The following is a 19,169-nucleotide window of genomic DNA, read 5'->3' as shown; positions in this document are numbered from 1 at the left end:
GGGGGGGCAGGGGGGCAAACAGGCCCCGCCCACTGTGACGTCGCGGATCCCGAACGCCGACCCGCACGCGTGCCCCTGGCACCTCTCTCGGCTTTGCCAATGGCGGGCGTGAGAACCAGGCCTAAAGTCGCGCGTCTCCCGCTCGGCCCCGCCCACCGCGCTTGTAGCCCCGCCCCACCCGGCAGAGGCCCACCCATCGCACCATTTCCGGCGCCGGCCTCCCAACCGGCCTCCGTAGCTCTTCACTTCCCTCTCCTCGGCTCCCCTCCCCCGCCCCATCTCCTCCTCTAATACCGTCACGTGAGGGGCGAGCGCGGGGCCTGCCGGGACGGGTACTGCCGGTGGGTCAGGGTTCGGCCTCAACATGGCGGTTCCGGCCGGGCAGTGACCAAGGTTTTGCCGTCGGGAAGACTAAGTGGCGTTTGTCGGCGGCTCCACCTATCCAGGTGGAATGCGAAGACGCCGGGGCGAGCCCTGAGGAGCGGCGGTGCCGGGGAGGGGTCGGTGGCGTGTGCCCGGGAGCCGAGGCAGCGGCGTCTGTTCCTTCCATTGGTCTCCAGGCTTCAGTGCGGAGCCCCGCCCGGCCGGGCTAGGCCGGCGGGCGGCGGCAGGAGCTGCTGCAGCGGCAGGATCGGCCTCAGACAGTGGGCCGGAGGGGGGGCGCCGCCGCCGCTCGGGCCGCGGCGATGGCCCAGTGTGTACAATCGGTGCAGGAGCTCATCCCGGACTCCTTCGTCCCCTGTGTCGCCGCTCTGTGCAGCGACGAAGCCGAGCGGCTCACTCGTCTCAATCACCTTAGCTTCGCGGAGTTGCTTAAGCCCTTCTCTCGCCTCACTTCGGAGGGTATGTGGTCTCCTCCCTTTTTCGCTGTGCTCCGTGAAAGCCGGGCCGGGAGAAGGAAGTTGGGAGCGGGCCGGGAAGAGGAGGGCGATGTTTACACCTCGGAGCCCGTCGAGTGGCGTCCGGGGCTGGGGCCGCGCGGCGTCCCCCGCGGCGGCTGGGGGAGGGGCCACGAGGGAGGTTGTCAAGACAGCGCGGTCCTAACCTCCAGGTTCCCTAGGCGCTTTCCTGCTGACCCGGACGAGCCGGGCTGCTGGGTAATTAGTGTCAAGAAAACCATGACCCCTGAGAAGCGCGTTGAGACGGTTTCAGCGGCCACAGGGAGGGAATTAGGAAGTTAAGTTGCTAGGGCAGGGAAGGGTAGGAAGATGCTGCCTCTTAGACCGATGAGGTCTTCCTGGAGAAGACCGATCATCTCTCTCTGGGTGTTAAAACTGGACTTCCAAAGTTCTCTTGAATATTACATTCTTCTGGTAACGGGGCCTCTTCCTAATCTTCTGTTGTTTTGTTTTGTTTCTTTTTTCTTTGAAAATGTGAACATTTTCTTTTTTTTTTTTTTAAAGATTTTATTTATTTGTTCATGAGAAACACACACAGAGAGGCAGAGGGAGAAGCAGGCTCCATGCAGGGAGCCCGACGTGGGACTCGATCCCTGGTCTCCAGGATCACACCCTGGGCTGAAGGCAGCGCCAAACCGCTGAGCCACCCAGGCTGCCCGAAAATGTGAACATTTTCATAAATATATAATGTGTAACCTCTCCCGAAAAAAAGTTAGAAAAGTAATACTTTGTAATGGCCTTTTGCCCGAGGGACGAGGAAGTAAGGACATATTGTAATTAATCTAGATAGTTGGAGTTGAATAGATTTATAGGAATAGTAAAGCCTTGGAAATTTAGTTTTTCAGATAAAAGTTTAGCCAGCGGGAGAAATGAGTCTTTTATTTAAGAGCTACCTGTTTTCTCCACCTTTAGATTCTTTATTAGGGAAAAATAAGCATAATAAAACTACTGAGTATTTAACCAGTGTATCTGCCTTTGTAAACAGCATAGCAAAGTATAGGTTAGGTTCTTTTGTTAAGGTGTGTGTAAAGCGAAGGGTTCTGTAACCAGACTGCGTCAAGCCAACCGTTGTGATGTTTATTTGATTATGATGATTTCTCCACAAAAAGCGCTGTGGCATGAGTTTATGTATTTACATGCCACGGGTGTGTATTCTTTGAGAGAATAGCTCCATAAGTTCACTTTATTATTTAAAGGAGGGTGGGAACTCTCCAAAAAAAAAAAAAATAACAAAGTTTAGGAACTCTTGGATTTCTTCAGCTTGTACTCTTTGTGTTCTACTAAATCAACAAGAACAAAGTACCCTATATTCTTAAATTCTTTAAAAAGTGAGAATCTGTTTGACCCTGATGTGTATGCCCTTTCCTGCTTTGTTAATAAAGAATAATAATGCTAATATCCGATACCTGCTGTATTTAGCTTTTCTCTTAGTTCTCATTGAATCCTATGGGGTAGATAACTGTTATCACCACTTTAAAATTTGAGGACGTTGAGCATAGAGATGTTAACTTGTCCACAGTATTTTTTTTTTTTTTTTTGTCCACAGTATTTCGTGTGAGAAAGATTTAAAAACAGGCAGTGTGACTCAAGGTGTCCTTAACTCCTCTCCTGGCAATAGGATTGTTTATTCATACTAGAGAGCAGTGCTGTCCAGTAGAAATATGTGAGTCATATATATAATTTTAAATTATTTAGTAGTCACATTATAAAACAAAGTTAAAAAACCCAGTGAAATTAGTTTTAATATTTCCAAAATGTTACATTTCAACATATCAACAATATAAAACATCTTAGTATTTTACATTCTTTTTCTATTGCCACGTCTTTGAACTTTGGTGTGCATCTAGACATTTAGACGATTTATGTTGCCCAATAGCTACATCTGGCTGGTATTGAATAGAGCAGTGAATAGGAGCTCACTTCAATATTCTGATTTCATTCTGTAAAAGGCAAAAGGTTAAGGGAAGGAATATAATTCCAAGGTTAAGTAGAGAGTTGGTGGAGAGAAAGAGTGCCAGCATTTCCTGTTGACGAGGGGAGTGAGGTTAGAATGGCATAGCCAAAAGGTATGTTATGACTGAGTGGTTGGGGAACAGTGAGGAAATTATCCCTATCAGAGTACAGGATAATAAGGGAAGATGCCTAGATAAGGAAGGGTCTTGAATTCTAGGAAAGGAATTTTGGATTTCTTATCTAATGGTTAAGTATAAGGCACTCATAGATTCTTGAACAAGGGCATTAAATTAGGGAGATTAGAATTATGTGGTCTATAAGGGTAAGTAGGAGTTGATAACCATTTCAAAGTTTAAGATGTTTAGGGTATAGACTTTGGCGGTGGCATTAGAAATTCAGTGAAAAGGACTTAATTTGCCTGTGTTCAATTTTTTGCTGGTCAGTAAATTTTGGGGTTCTTTGCCATGTAGAAAATGCTACTTTTTTTGTTTCAAGTGTGAGGATTCCTCTTAGCTGCTTATCTTTAGGCAATGAGGCATGAGAATATAACTTCAAACGCATACTTTAAGAATACAACTAACCAAAACAGCTAAAATTTCCTTAGGAGGAGAAAGGAATGTTAAAAAAAGTGATAGGACTCCTTTAGTGGCCTATGAGTATTTGAGATCAAAACTGTTGAATATTTCCAGGGGACTTTTTTTTTTTTTTTTAAGGTTTCAGTAGGAAAACTGATGGTTTAAAGCTGTACTGAGGGAGGGTTGATAAAACAAATTTGAATACCATGCATATATAGGACTTTAAAAATAGAGTTTAAACTTACGTATTAGGCAGTGGAGAGCCATTCTAGATTCCTTGGATATATTTTTTAAAATTCAACAAGTACTGCTTTTTATTAAATAATGGTGATTATATATATTCTTCTCATCATTATGCTAGATATATGTTTGAAACTTAACATATATTTATCATTTCAACACAAAGTTTGTAATCTTAATACTGCTTGAGAAATTTCCACTGGCCATCTATTACGGAGAGTAGTGGTCACATAATTACTTAATCAAACCTCACTGTTTTTGCTCTCATAGTGATAGTTCTTCAGTAATTCTAAACAGGGTTTCAGTGCATCATTTAGACATTTATAAGACTTAAATAATTTCACTTAAACACCAACTTTGAAAGTAAAAACTTCAAAACTTCAAAACTTTTACTTTCAAAAGGTATATATTATTATTTTTAAATGGATTAAACTTATTTAAGGGTTTAAAAAGAATAGAATGTAATTTTTATATAAATCTTGAATATTTTCTGAAGGACTTTTGAAGGGTACTTACTGCATCTAGTTTTCTTTCTTTCTTTCTTTCTTTCTTTCTTTCTTTCTTTCTTTCTTTTTCTTTCTTTCTTGATTTTATTTACTCATGAGAGAGAGAGAGCGCGCACGAGCGCGCGTGCGGCAGAGACACACAGGCAGAGGGAGAAGCAGACTCCATACAGGGAGCCCAATTAAGGACTCAATCCTGGAACTCCAGGATCACACCCTGAGCTGAAGGCAGAGCTCAACCACTGAGCAACCCCAAGGCATCCCTGCGTCTAGTTTTCTTAAGTTTCTTTTAAAAGGTTGGAAGTACTTCATCAAAAAAAATTTCATTCTTTAAGTCTTAACTACTGTGGTAATGTAACCAGGTAATTAGCCTGCAAGTTTTGCAAGTACCAAACTTTGGATAAATTCAAGTCAAGCCTTCAAACTTTAGATAACATGCTTGTGTCATTTTTGTACAAGTTATGACTTTTTTCCAGCAGTTGAGGTTTGATTTATACATTAAAGTTTCTCATGCTGGGTAAAAACATAAAAGATATTATTTCATTTTTAAATATATATTCAAAGAATACCTGATGTGTGATCAGATATGTTTGCTTCAAATAGATGTGTTAGAATTACAGTGTTGTTTAGCACATTAAAGGCTCTGGGAAGACCTGTATAAAGAGACCTTTTAAAAACTTAATCTAGGGGCACCTGGGTGGCTCATCAGTTGAGCTTCTGTCTGCCTTTGGCTCAGGATGTGATCCCGGGGTCCAGGGATCAATTCTCACATCAGGCTTCCTGCATGGAGCCTGCTTCTCCCTCTGCCTGGGTCTCTGCCTCTCTCTCTCTCTCTCTCTGTGTCTCTCATGAATAAATAAATAAAATCTTAAAAAAAAACCTTAATCATATATTTCTCAAATTTATTTGAACCTGGAATTGATTTTTCTGAAACAACTCTTAACTAGCTTGAGAAAAGAGTATTCCATGGAACTGTACATAGTAGGATGTTACTTCATAATACAGTATTCAAGAAATTCTTTGGTAACCTATAAAGATAAGACAGTGACAGCTGAATTTCATTTTGAAATTGAGATGTTATGTGATAAAGTTAGTTTTTGTGGTGTACTCTTTATTCTTAATGAAGCCAAGCTTTTGAATTTTTTTGTGTGTGCTTTTTAAAGAGCATTTCTCTTAATCATTCTTAGCTTTTATCTTCTCTTTATTAGGTTAATTTTGTGATATTCCCATGCTTTACTTATCTATTGTTGCATAACAAATTATTCAAAAATTTAGTACCTTGGGGGAAAAAAAGCATTTATTATATCTCAGTTTCTCAGGAATCTGGCTTAGCTGGGTGGTTCTAGCCCAGGATCTCTCTTGAGGTGCAGTGGAGCTGTCAGGAGACTATAGTATAGTCATCAAGGGCTGGAGGATCTGCTTCCAAGCTCAGTTGTGATTGTTGGCAGGTCCCATTTCCACAGTAGATGTTGTCCTGAGATCTCTGTTCTGTGCCATGTAGGCCTCTCCACAGGCTCTCTGAGTATCCCCATGGTACAACAGTTAGATTGACTCAGAGGGAGTGATGAAAGAACCCAAGATAAGAGCTGTACTCATAATGTTTTTCAGAAGTAATATACCCTTGCCTTTTTTTTTTTTTTTAAGATTTTATTTGACAGAGAGCACGCATATGCACAAGTGAGGGGAACAGCAAGCAGAGAGAGAGGGTGAATCAGGCTCCACACTGAACAAGGAGCCCGATGTGGGGCTCGGTCTCAGGACTCTGGGATCATGACCTGAGCCGAAAGCAGACACTTAACAGACTGAGCCACCCAGGCACCCCTAGACCCTTGCTTTTGCTGTGTTCTATTGGTCACATATACCAATTCTAGGATGTGGGAAGGGATTACACAAGAGTGTAACACAAAAAATGGGATCATTGGGGGACGATTTCAGAAGCTGGCTGCCACATCTGTTAATTCATTTCCAGATTTATTAGGATTACCTAATAAATGATAAACTCACTCTGAACATAGGGCAAAGCTAGAATGTCTTTTTTTTTTTTCAAGTAAACTTTACCCTCAACATGCGGCTTGAACTCACATTTCCGCCCCCACCCCAGACCAAAAGTCATATGCTTTGTGGACTGAGCCAGCTAGGCACCCGTAAAATGTCTTTTTTGTGTGTGTTAACTCTTAGGGAATACCAAAAGATAATTAGCCTATTTAAAATTTTGAGAGACATTTAATACACATGACTACTTATGTTATTTGACAATTATGGACCAAGTTTAGGGAGAATATTTGTACAATATGTTCTTAAAATATCAGAAATGTAACATAGTATTTTCATTTTCTCTATTTCATAGCTAGAGGAGCTGAGACGTTTAATTAGGGGAAGAGGCTTGTGTGTGTTTATTTAAATTAGAAAAACAATTCAGGGAAGACAATTTCTTAATATCCAGTTCCTCACTACACAGAACCAACTAATCTTCTTGTCCTATTTACATTGTATTTTTTCCTTTCCTTTAAAAAAAAGAATCAGGGCACCTGGGTGGCTCAATGGTTGAGCGTTTGCCTTCGACTCAGGTCGTGATCCGGGAGTCCTGGGATTGAATCCTGCATCAGGATCCCTGTGGGGAGCCTACTTCTCCCTCTGCCTGTGTCTTTGCCTTTCTCTCTGTCTCTTTCATGAATATTAAAAAAAAAAAAAAAAAATCAAACATTAAACAATTGAAGTCCCCTTCCCCACATTTCTTCCATCTTTCATCTTGGACAATCACTGTAATGGAATTTGCATGTATAGTTGCTATACATGTATTCTTACAACACAAGTGCACATATTTATACTATATGTACTATATATTTTTTTATATGTACTATTTTTAAAAGATTATTGTCTTATGTTTGTTAAAAATTTAGACGTCAACAGAGAAGACATCTAAGAAATTTAGGAAGATGTTTGATGTAACTAATTAAAATATAAACAGGCCTGAACTTAAAAGCTTGATATAAAGATTCTCTCCTGAGAAAAAAGTGTCAATTTTTTATGGGTAGGTACCCAGAGCCAATTTTCCAAAATTTCCTCATTTGTACGTGATACCTGCCACTGTCATGAGTTCTTGAGTGCCTAACTGTATAATTATGTATGTGGCAGGTGTGGTACTCAGTGCTTTTACACTTACTGTCTCATCTAACAATAGCTCATCTAAAGTCTTAAAAAAATAAATAGCCCTATGAAGGAGACATGACTTACATGCTAGAGATGAGGAAATTGAAGCATAGATAAGTTAAAAAGTTGTTTAGAATGACCCAGGTACCATATGGTGGGTTATGATTTAAAGTAAAATTTAACTCTAAAAGTTGAGTCCTTAATATAACGGACTGCTTTTAATACTGTTATAAAAACTAATATCTTGTCCAATTATATTTACGTGAAAATATACTCACATTTCCTACTGTGCACTGTGGACACTGTCTTCTTGATATGGTGTCCTGCAGACCAATTCTTCAGGGAGAAGTTTTGAACCACTAGTTAAAAATCCTACATAGGCTGAGGCAAGGCAGGGTGGAGTCAGGAGGTATTGAGGTTGTAGAAGGGATCTGAGCTTTTTTATTTTTTATTTTTAAGTAGATTTTAGTTTTTTAGAGTAGTTTTAGGTTCATGGGGAAATTGAGCAGAGAATACAGTTTTCATTATACCTCATGTTCCAGGGCATACACAACCTCCCCACTTATCATCCTCCTGCACCAGGGTGGGCACTATTTTTTTGATGGTAGTGTAGGGCTAAGAATGCAGGCAGTACATTAAGAGAAGCAGAGGAGGCCCATGCACAGCACTTAATTCCCCTTTCTTCCCCTTACTGTTCAGCGTTGATACCACAGATCTCACAGGTCACATTGCCCTGAACTGGCCTGAGGGGGAGGGGAGAATAGGGATTTGGTATGGATAGTTATTGGTCCCTGACAACTCCAAACATAGGGGAAAGGAAAGGACCTACAGATAGGAAAGTTGTGAACAGTAGCATTGTGGGAGGTTAGACTATCTAGCTAGCCGTTTTGGTATATAAGGAAATATTCTAAGTTGGTTGTATTTCTGGAAGACTTCCATTTGGAATTTCTGGTTTCTGATTGGAGCATTCTTTTTTGTGAAGTATTAACCCAATTGTTTATTGTTGTAATATTTGAGTGGTTGTGCATTCTGTAGAATTTCAAGCCTTTTTCCTTTTTTTTTTTTTTTTAAAGTTCATATGAGAGATCCTAATAATCAGCTTCATGTAATCAAAAATCTGAAGATAGCAGTAAGCAACATTATCACCCAACCACCTCAGCCTGGAGCCATTCGGAAGCTTTTGAATGATGTTGTTTCTGGCAGTCAGCCTGCAGAAGGATTAGTAGCTAATGTGATTACAGCAGGAGATTATGACCTCAACATCAGTGGTATGTAGTAAGTTTTATTACTATTATTTAAGTCAAGTGTTCTTCTGTTAGAAAAAGCAGTTCTGTATCTTGGAAATCATTCAGCAAACACTTAAATGCCTACTGGGTGCTAGAGGTTGGGCATATAGTTTTGGAAAAGAATAGTCCTTGCTTTTACAGAGGTTACGGTCAAGTAGGCAGCCAACTATGAATTACATGATTTTATTTTATTTTTTTTATAATAAGATGCTTATATAGTTTTAATTGTAAAGTTAATAGAAGGTTCCACGAGGGCACAAACTTTTGCTCTTTCTTTTCTTTGTAGTACTTAATGTCTAAAACATAGGCATAATAAATATTTCTTTTTTTTTTTTTTTTTATAAATATTTCTTGAATGAAAGACAAAACCAACATATTCTTTTGTGACATAAGTAACTAAAATAAAAAGCATTAAGTTTATTTTATTTTTTATCCTGCTTAGTGTGAAGTTGAAGAAGTTTTTATGAGTAAATATTTCATCTTTTTTAAGTGCTTATTAATCTGATTTCAATGGTAAATGTTTTCTTAATTAGATTGGTAGGTGAAATATATTAATATGTAAAATGAATAGTGTTTGATGTGACTCTTCTAGTATGAAAAAGACTTACTAGAAACATGGAATAGACTTTTAGAGGGCAAAGATTAAAAAGTACATCATCTAATCAGGATATTTCAGCAACCTAATAAAATAATTTTTTTAGGTTGGCATAATTTATAATCTATTTTAACACCTAATTGCATATTTAAAGATTTTCTTAAACATTCAGAGAGTTTAAGTGGTATATCTTAGGTCACAAAGTTAGTTGATTGCACTTGTGTAGTTAGAAATGTTTGTAGAACTATTTTGTTTAGATATCTTCCTGTGTTATTCTATGTTATTTTAATTGCCACAGAAATTAATTGCATTATTTTAAGTTTAGAATATGATGGTTATCTTTAATGCATTAAAAGAATCTGAATTTCAGGTTACATATTTTGAGCAATTCCTGGCCTAATATGTTTTAACACATAAAATTGGGATATTTCTGGGAGTAAGTATTGGAATTTGAACTATGGTTTCCCTGTCATCAGTGGGAAATTCATGTTGACATGTGAAGGACAATATATGCCAGATTGTCCAAGTTTTTATAGTACCATAGTCATTAGTTAATTGGATAACTTGAATAAGTCACTTATTCAGACTTGGTTTCATTTTTTTTGATAACAAGAGAATTTATTTAGATTCTTTGTTAAGACCTTTCCTAGAACTTTAATCCTGTAATTCTGTTTCATAGGGTCTTTAACACTTTTGTTGTTCATGCAACAAATATTTACTGATTTCCTACTATATGCCTTGTATCACAATAAGAGAGATAAAGAAGACATATGAGTTTATAATCTGGTGGGGAGATAAACATGTAAGTCAGTAATCATGATATATTCTAATTTATAATACCTTATAATCACAATACATTCTAACAGGGATGTGGCATATCTGATAATGCCAGAGTGCTAAGGGGGCACAGAGTGTGGTTAACTATCATGTTTAAAAACAAAAAATACCTTTTTTATTCTTCCTAACCTCTAAAGCTTACAATACCTTTTACTTTTAAAAAGTTTATCCAAATGATATGTGTACATAGATAAAATACTGAAGACTTACAAGGAAAAAACAAAATGATGTGTTTCCTATGTGTCTCTGCCCTTCCAGTTATTTTCATGGGTTCCTCTGGTATTTAGTGTGTGTGTGTGTGTGTGTGTGTGTGTGTGTGTGTGTGTTTTTTAAGATTATTTATTTTAGAGAGTGTGTGAGAGCAGAGGAAGGGGCAAAGGGGGAGAGGGGGAGAGAGAGAGAGAATCTTAAGCAGATTCCACACTCAGCAAGGAGACCAGTGTGGGGCTCAGTGCAGGGCTCGAATACAACCCTGAGATCATGACTTGAGCCCAAATCAAAAGTTAGACACTTAACCAACTGAGCCACCCAAGTGTCCCTGTGTTTAGTGTTTTTTGTTTTGTTTTGTTTTGTTTTTTTGTTTAGTGTTTTTAAGTCATATTTCTATATGGCTATCTATGGCTTAAACAATTTTAAATTTTACTTATTTCTCATTATAATTGATGAAGATTTAGATTAATCATTCCTACTTCTCCTTTCCCCATCTTCCTAATATAGTTTTCATATTTTGGTTGATATTCACTTGACAATATTAAGATTCTAAATTGAAGATTATTTTCTTCTTCACTGCAGAGGCATATATTGGGCTCAGTTTGTTTTCATACATCATTTTTTTTTTTTGGACTTGGTAATTGCCTTTTTTTTTTTTTCTTCAAAGTAAGCTCTAGGCCCAACATGGGACTTGAATTTAAGTGCAAATAATTCATTTTATGAAATCCCATTCTATTAATAAAAATTCATTTAGTAAAATTCAGGAATCATAAGGAGATTTAAGAGTGATTTTATCCATTTTTAAAGATAATAATTCTCTATGTCTAGAAATACACTTCTAAGATTTATCATTAATGTGAGTCAGCATAGTTTTTACCCATTCTGTTTAAGAAATACGTATTAGGTATTTACCTCATAAATCTCACTTAACAGTGCCATGTTTCTTCATCACATTGGTCCATTAAAGCTAGTGTTCCTTGGTATGATAATTAGACACATTGGGGATGCTTGGGTGGCTCAGTGTCTGCCTGGCTTGGTATGATCCAGGTGTTCCTGAATGGAGTCCAGCATTGGGCTCATCACAGGGAGCCTGCTTCTACCTCTGCCTATGTCTCTACCTCTCTCTCATGAATAAATAAATAAAATATTTTTTTTTAATAAAAAAAGGAAAGACGCATTGATGGAATTGAAAGAATTCTCTTTATATACAGGTATTTACTGTAGTAGTCTCAGTTTTGCACATTGTTTTCATTCTACTCCTTACATACTATCTTTTTCTTCTCAGCTGTTGCTGCCTTATATTCATCCCAATGACGTCTAATTTTTTAAAAACTGAGGTGGTCTGTTATTGCTTGCTCAACTTTTGTTATCTATCCTATTATCTGTTGTGTTTACTCTTGATTTATAGCATTATCTGCTAAAACCAGGCATTATTTTCTTTGAATAGTATGATTTTGGGGTATCTTTTAGAAAATAAGAACATGCTTTTTCTCCCTTTCATTGTATAGTATGCTTTTTCTGATTTGTATTAATTGCTCCTACTCTAAAATATCATGATAGAGTGTAGTCCTGTATATAAACAGTATTTTAGAGGCTTGTTTATCCTTTCTTCTTTCTTAAGATTTTATTTATTTTTTTGAGAGAGTGCGTGCGCAGCCATGCACATGCACTCTCCTGAGAGCAGGAGCAGGGAGAGCTGCAGCCTGAGGCAGAGGCAGGGGGAGAGGGAGAAGCAGGCTCCCTGGTGAGTAGGGAGTAGGGAGCCCAAAGCAGAGCTCTGTCCCAAGGTCCCATCAGGATCATGACCTGAACTGAAGGCTGATGCTTAACTTACTGAGTCACCTAGGTGCCCCTATTTATTCTTTATTATTTTCCTTTAAGTTTTCAGTTGTGAACAAAAAAGCATAAAGAACACTTTAAAAGGGTGACAATTAACTTAAAAAATGGCTAGTACAAGGTAGGAACTTATAGTTCTAGTTTTTCTGCTATCTTGAATATTTTGCTATTTTTCATCATCTTAGTAATTATTTATCAATTATGCCAAGCTACAAGAAAGTAGAAGAATGGTGACATTGTGTAGAAGGATGTTGCAGTAGTGAAATAAGTCATTGTTATTTTATCATCCTTTAGTTTTTAATTTCCCATTGCCCAAAATATTGAATTTTCTTTTAAGAAGGTATAAAAAAAGACAACAGTATTTTGAGACAAGAACCTAGACCATTCTCTTTTTTTTTAATTTATTTTTTATTTTTTAAAAAATATTTATTCATGAGAGACACAGAGAGAGAGAGAGAGAGGCAGAGACATAGGCAGAAGGAGAAGCAGGCTTCTCGCAGGGAGCCTGATGTGGGACTTGATCCCGGGATTCCAGGATCACCATCCTGGGATTCCAGGATCACCAAAGGCAGAAGCTTAACCACTGAGCCACCCAGGCGCCCCATCTTTTTTTTTTTTTTTTTTAAGATTTTTATTTATTTATTCATGAGAGAGACAGAGAGAAAGAGAGGCAGAGACGTAGGCAGAGGGAGAAACAGGCTTCATACAGGAAGCCTGATGTGGTACTCGATCCTCGGACTCCAGGATTGCGCCCTAAGCCAAAGGCAGACGCTTAACCGCTGAGCCGCCACCCTGCGATCCTGACTATTTTCTTTTGTTAAAGGACATGGGACAGTATTCTTTCATACTAAATGATGTTTGTATGACAAAATTTACTTGATACAGTTTGAACGTGGACAGATGTTAAAGGCAGGTAGGCAAGTAGATGTGTGTGTACGCAGGGGAGTATAAGGGATTAGATGACGTAGAGGTGAAAAATTCATTGGGTTTATTGATCATTCTGTTTGTTATTTAAAAGTCTGAAAATGAAGGTGTTTTGTAGTGATGGAGCAAATAAAATGACCTTTTTCTCTTCAGCAAAATTATGAACCATCAAAGTTTCCGAGACTATGCAAGTACAAGAAGGAATAGAAGTAATGATAAAACTAGAACTTACAGATTTATTTGAATCTGGAATCAGTGTTTACAGGATGGATGTGTTCCAGGTTAATGAATGACCATTGAACAGTTAGTTGTATTCAAAGGATATTGCCTAATTGAGGCATGTGTGTCTTTAAAATGAGGAAAACTGGGAATACAAATTTGAATTTGCTATGTTTAAACTCTTACTAAAATTTCTAATAATTTTTTTTTATTGTACCTTTATAATTTTGTAAATAAATTAAAAAGACAACAAAATATCAAGGATCAATTAGATTCATATGGTAAATGACAATGAGTATTTTTTTTTTTTTTGATAGACTGAGGGTTAAAAGGAGTATAGTTTAAAAGAGGACAATTTACTTAAAAAAAAAAATCTTCCACTGTGATGCCAGAGAAATTTAAAATTAAAAATTGGGCATAAATAAACATCTGTTCAGAATATTTTGATTATTGCTGATTTTTCTCAAAAGACTTGAATGGAAATAGTCTCTTCAAAAATAGTTCTTAAGCATGTTGTTGAAATAGAAGTTAGTATTTCTTAATTATTTGTATTAAGTTTTTTAATGATTTGAAAAATGTTAATAAATTTTGCATAATAGTTCCAGTTTTAGTTTGTTATAGCTTTCCTGTTCTAAGATCCTCTGAATTAAGCCATGTTTTCTGATAACCTTAGTGTTTGGTGTCAAATATTTTTGACCTTGAGTCTGTACTTTATTGAATTAAGTAATTATATAGCTTTTAATTATTTCATTCCTTTCTTTTGAATGTTTTCATTATGAAAATATGTTTAGTATATCCTGGACAGTTTAAAGTTACATAGTCATAAATACCAATGTTATTTGGAATTTGTTAATATTGGTGCTTTTTGTTTAGTCTGAATAGTGATTTTGCTGGCAATTTCAGCTTCTATGAATGATTAGGAAGGGAAAAAAATGTAACCTACAGACAATGTTTATATGTTTTTATTTAGGATCATCCAGTCTTTTTCTCTTACAGATACAGGGTTACTAAGTATTTCTGGTTTTAATATGACAAGGATCAGAGTTGCTTTAGGTCTTTAGTTTTATAACAAACGTTAGATGCGTATTGGCCACACTAATAAATAATTGTGTCTCAAATTACTGGCACTAAGAAGGGAAGAAAGAAGAGACAGAGAAAAAGCTGCATTTTGTGAGTGTGGATGGAGGATGGAACATTGTTTTTTAGCTCTTAGCTTCCTTCTTTACCCTTCCTTACCAAGACAAAGTACATTCTGCATAGAAAAACTTTACCTGGTAGGATAACATGGTTGCTATTTCAATTTCAAACTAAACATGTGGAGATGGAAAAGGAGTTTGAGCAAAATGGTGATTTCATTTCAAAAGTCCAAGAAAAACAAACCAAACCAAAATAAGTCCAAGATAATTTTTTAAGGGGAGAGAATTGTCACTGTTAAAGAAGTCTTTTGTTAACAAAAATTTCTATTATTTTCCCATTTTCTGCAAAAGTATCATTTGAAAAAGCAAAAAAAGGAAAGATGCTATTGATTTATTGGCATGTAGAAGAACTGAAAGAGGACTTCTTAATTAGCCCCTCAAGAAAATATGTGGCTAAAGAGAAAACTTACCATATCAACCTCAATGTGACCTATCTGAAGGATAAAACCCACTTCTACTATATATATATTTAAATTTTTTCCTTCAGTCTTTTATATCCTTAGTTAAGTACCTGGTATCTTCTTGCACCAGTTTTAGAAAGTATTATTTCAACCATTGTATATATATATGTATACTTTGTTTTTTTTTTTCTTCTCCTCCTTCCCCTTCCTTCCTTTTCCCTTCCATTTCATCCCCTCCCCTTCTCTTTCTCTCCCTTTACTCCCTCTCCTTTCCCCTTCCTTCCCTCCCCTCCCTTCCATTCTATCCTCTCCCTTTCCAATTTTTGCCACTTTTCTTACAGATTATAATATTTCTGGGAATGTTTTTTCTCATAGCAATAAACATGAAAAGGTTAGTGATAGCCCTCCTAAACAGTATATGGGTTATTCTCTTAAGATATTTGTTGGAATTGAAATTTTATATGTGTGTGTGTGTGTGTGTATATATATATATATATATATGACACCAGATTAGATATTACTGTTTGGTAAGAGGAATGGCTTTCCCCCCCCTTTTCCATTTGATTAATGTAGTATTATAATGTGAACAAAGTGTATTTGCTGTTTTCAGTGATTAAGATGAAAAGTTTCATAATCATCATAAATAACTAGGAATGGGGGCCAGCCACTTGGGGGTGGCTCAGTGTTGCCTTCAGCTCAGGTCGTGATCTCAGGGTTCTGGGATTGAGACCTACATCCCTGTAGGGAGCCTGGTTCTTCCTATGCCTATGTGTCTGCCTCTCTCTGTCTCTCATGAATAAATAAATAAAATCTTAAAAAAATAAAAGAAGTGTCTTTTATTTATTTTTTTAAAAGATTTTTTAATTTATTCACTTGAGAGAGAGAGAGAACAAATAGGAAGAGTCAGAGGGAGAAGCAGACATGTTGAGCTCGGAGCCCAAAGTGAGGCTCGACCCCAGGATCCTGGGATTATGACCTGAGATGAAGGCAGACACGCTCAACCATCTGAGCCACCCAGGAGCCTCGGATTGTCTTTTAGTAAAATTGATATGGATAATTTTCTTAAACCTTGTGAAATGACCGGTCGAATGACTTAACCTTTAAAGTAAGTTGTTTTTTTTAAATGAGTAGTTGTAAAATGCTTAGCATCAAGCAAGAGAGGTTTGACATTTTAAGTATTACATTATATACATTTATTAAAAAGTGAAGATAAACCTCTTTATATTTGATTATAAGGTAAGTATACTTTGAAATTTTATTTAAAGAGGTTTTGTTATTGTCATACTCAAGTAATCAAATTATAAAGTAGAGGTTGTCAACCTTACCACTATTGACATTCTCAACCAAATCATTTTATTTTGTGGAGAGCTCTCTTGTTCTTTTCATTTTAGGATGTTTTGCACTGTTCCTTATATATTTACCTAGAAGCCAGTAGCATCTGTTCCCAACCCTAGTTGTAACAACAGAGTATCTCCAGATGTTTCCTAGAGGTCAGAATCACTCTTGGTTGAGAAACCATTGCTTTGAAATGATATTTATGAAGAAGAGCCACTTGTGACAACATGATTAGTGGCAGAGGCACAAAACTTTAGTTCTAGAATGTTTTTACTCCTATAAGTAATGTTTAAAGGATTAATAAGTAGGTACCGAGATTATTGTATAGGTTTGGGAATAAGTCAGTTTTATTCTTACAAATACATATATATGGCGTATATAATAAATCTTGAAAAAGTGAAAAATGCTTGTTTTATATCTTTAAGTACAAGTGAAAAATGCTTATTTGCTGCTGAGAGTTATTTTTCACACCTTTTAGGAGTATGGACTTGAAATATTGTCTGTTGTAAATTGATTTTATTGAGGAATTTTAACAATTTTATATATTGTTCATTTTAGCTACTACTCCATGGTTTGAGTCTTATAGAGAGACCTTTCTTCAGTCGATGCCAGCATCAGATCATGAATTTCTGAACCACTATTTAGCATGTATCCTTTGACCTTTCTGTTTGCTTAAAATGATATGTCTTAGAAGCTATTAATCTCAGAAATAGTTCTGTGAGGGCAAATTTTTTTTTTTTTAGGATTTTATTTATTCATGAGAGAGAGAGAGAGAGAGAGAGAGAGAGAGACACAGGCAGAGTGAGAAGCAGACTCCGTGCAGGAAGCCTGATGTGGGACTCGATCCTGGGACCTCAGGATCACGCCCATGGCCAAAGGTCGGCGTTAAACTGCTGGGCCACCCAGGGATCCCCGAGGGCAAAATTGTTGAGAGGACATGGAGAATGGAGAAACTATTTTTAATTGATGATGCTTCAAGTTTTTATTGTTTTTGTTAAATAGCATCCCAGATACAAGACTGGTTGTGATAAATTAATTTTTTTGTACAAAGTAAGAATACTGAGGTCTTGCGTATTTTTTTTTCTCTCCAGCTCAAGTATTCCACATTTAGTAAGTTTCTAAGCCATTTTACAGAGTAAACTGTCAGTGTTAACTGCTTTTGCTGATTGCCTCAAAATTAATTGCATGTGCAAAAGCTCATATTTAAAATTAGTTTTCCATTTTTTTAGTAACCTGTTTTATAGCTGTTAACCTCTTCTGACCATTAAGGCTTTTTAGTTTGCTTTTTTTTTTAAAAAAGATTTTATTTATTTATTCATGTGAGACACACACACACAGAGAGGGGGGGCAGAGACACAGGCAGAGGGAGAAGCAGGCTCCATGCAGGGAGCTGGACGTGGGACTAGATCCTGGGACTGAAGGTAGCACTAAACCGCTGAGCCACCGGGGCTGCCCAGCTTTTTAGTTTTCTTAATGAAGTTGCAGAGAGAAGTTAAGAGGTAGGATAAAATATGAAACTGCAGTGAGATGGAATGGAGAGGAGTAAGATTCGTCAGAGTTGTTCAGTATGTTGATGTATAATTTTGATATTGTGTCTTTTTATGTTCATGGATTTCCTTATATATGTAAATGACCTAAAAATGTTAACAAAAAAACCCCTTAAGATTTAAAATCTTGAATTCTTTGGAAATGTTGGAGGAATTATTTTGATTTTGCAGCAAAATATATGAAATCAGATTTTTTTTTAGCTTGAAAAAAATCTCCTTAAAAGTTTATTTTAATAGGATAATATTTATCATTTAGTATTAAGTGATAATTACCTTAATATGGTTTACAAGGTATGTTGGTAGCATCATCTAGTGAAGCTGAACCTGTGGAACAGTTTTCAAAGTTATCACAAGAACAGCATCGAATTCAGCACAACAATGACTATTCTTATCCCAAGTGGTTTATACCAAATACACTTAAATATTACGTACTTTTACATGATGTAAGTGCAGGAGATGAACAGAGGTAAGCTTTATTTTTTTAATTTTAAGTTTTTCCCTGTTAAATGATAAAACATTAGTTTGGACATGGCTTGTTTAAATTTTAGATGTATTTTTTTATCTAAGAAAGTGGAAGTTTATTAATAAAACATTCAACAACTGTCATTTTATGTTAGATTTCACATGCTTATTCACACTTCTCTTTCAATATATATTTCCATTACTTCAATCTTTGTACAAAAGTGCCTGCCATTTTACACCTGTAGGTCTTAGCAGTCATTTCTTACTTTATTATTTTTTTTAATTTATTTATTTATTCATGATAGACAGAGAGAGACAGAGAGACAGAGACACAGGCAGAGGGAGAAGCAGGCTCCATGCAGGGAGCCTGACGCGGGACTCGATCCCAGGACTCCAGGATCGCGCCCTGGGCCAATGGCAGGCGCTAAACCGCTGAGCTACCCAGGGATCCCCATTTCTTACTTTAAATTATATCTAATTTTTTTTCTCCTTCCCAGGTTTCCTCTTACTTTTTACTTCTTGACTGTTTTTTATTTTTTTATTTCTTTTATTTTTTATTTTTATTTTTATTTTTTTCAAAGATTTTTTTTATTTATTCATGAGAGACAGAGAGAGAGGCAGAGACACAGACAGAGGGAGAAGCAGGCTCGATGCAGGGAGCCCTACATGGGACTCGAAACCGGGTCTCCAGGCCCTGGGCTGAAGGCGGCGCCAAACCGCCGAGCCACCCGGGCTGCCCCTGGACTGTTTTTTTGTTTTTTTGTTTTTTTTTTTTAAGTTTTTTATTATTATTTATTTATTTATGATAGTCACAGAGAGAGAGAGAGAGGCAGAGACATAGGCAGAGGGAGAGGCAGGCTCCATGCACCGGGAGCCTGATGTGGGATTCGATCCCGGGTCTCCAGGATCGCGCCCTGGGCCAAAGGCAGGCGCCGAACCGCTGTGCCACCCAGGGATCCCCCTGGACTGTTTTTTAAAGGCATTTCTCTTTTCACTCTTCA

At 37.1% G+C, this 19,169-nt stretch overlaps 1 protein-coding gene across 2 annotated transcripts in view; it reads left to right on the top strand.

Moving 5' to 3' along the window:
• The first annotated feature begins 333 nt into the window (after nucleotides 1-333).
• TRAPPC8 (trafficking protein particle complex subunit 8) overlaps nucleotides 334-19,169 on the top strand; it is a 90,486-nt gene continuing 71,650 nt past the window's right edge. The window contains exons 1-4 of one of the 2 annotated variants that reach the window (XM_041744766.1): nucleotides 334-843; nucleotides 8,394-8,588; nucleotides 16,718-16,807; nucleotides 17,998-18,172. In XM_041744766.1, the coding sequence (XP_041600700.1) occupies nucleotides 687-843; nucleotides 8,394-8,588; nucleotides 16,718-16,807; nucleotides 17,998-18,172 (617 nt within the window). In that variant the 5' untranslated portion in view covers nucleotides 334-686. The remainder of the gene's footprint in view (nucleotides 844-8,393; nucleotides 8,589-16,717; nucleotides 16,808-17,997; nucleotides 18,173-19,169) is intronic. The other variant, XM_041744776.1, reaches the window with a different exon arrangement.

This window comes from Vulpes lagopus, chromosome 1, assembly GCF_018345385.1.
Source record: "Vulpes lagopus strain Blue_001 chromosome 1, ASM1834538v1, whole genome shotgun sequence".
NCBI classification, from domain to species: domain Eukaryota; kingdom Metazoa; phylum Chordata; class Mammalia; order Carnivora; family Canidae; genus Vulpes; species Vulpes lagopus.
This window is presented reverse-complemented; position numbering and strand designations above follow the sequence as displayed.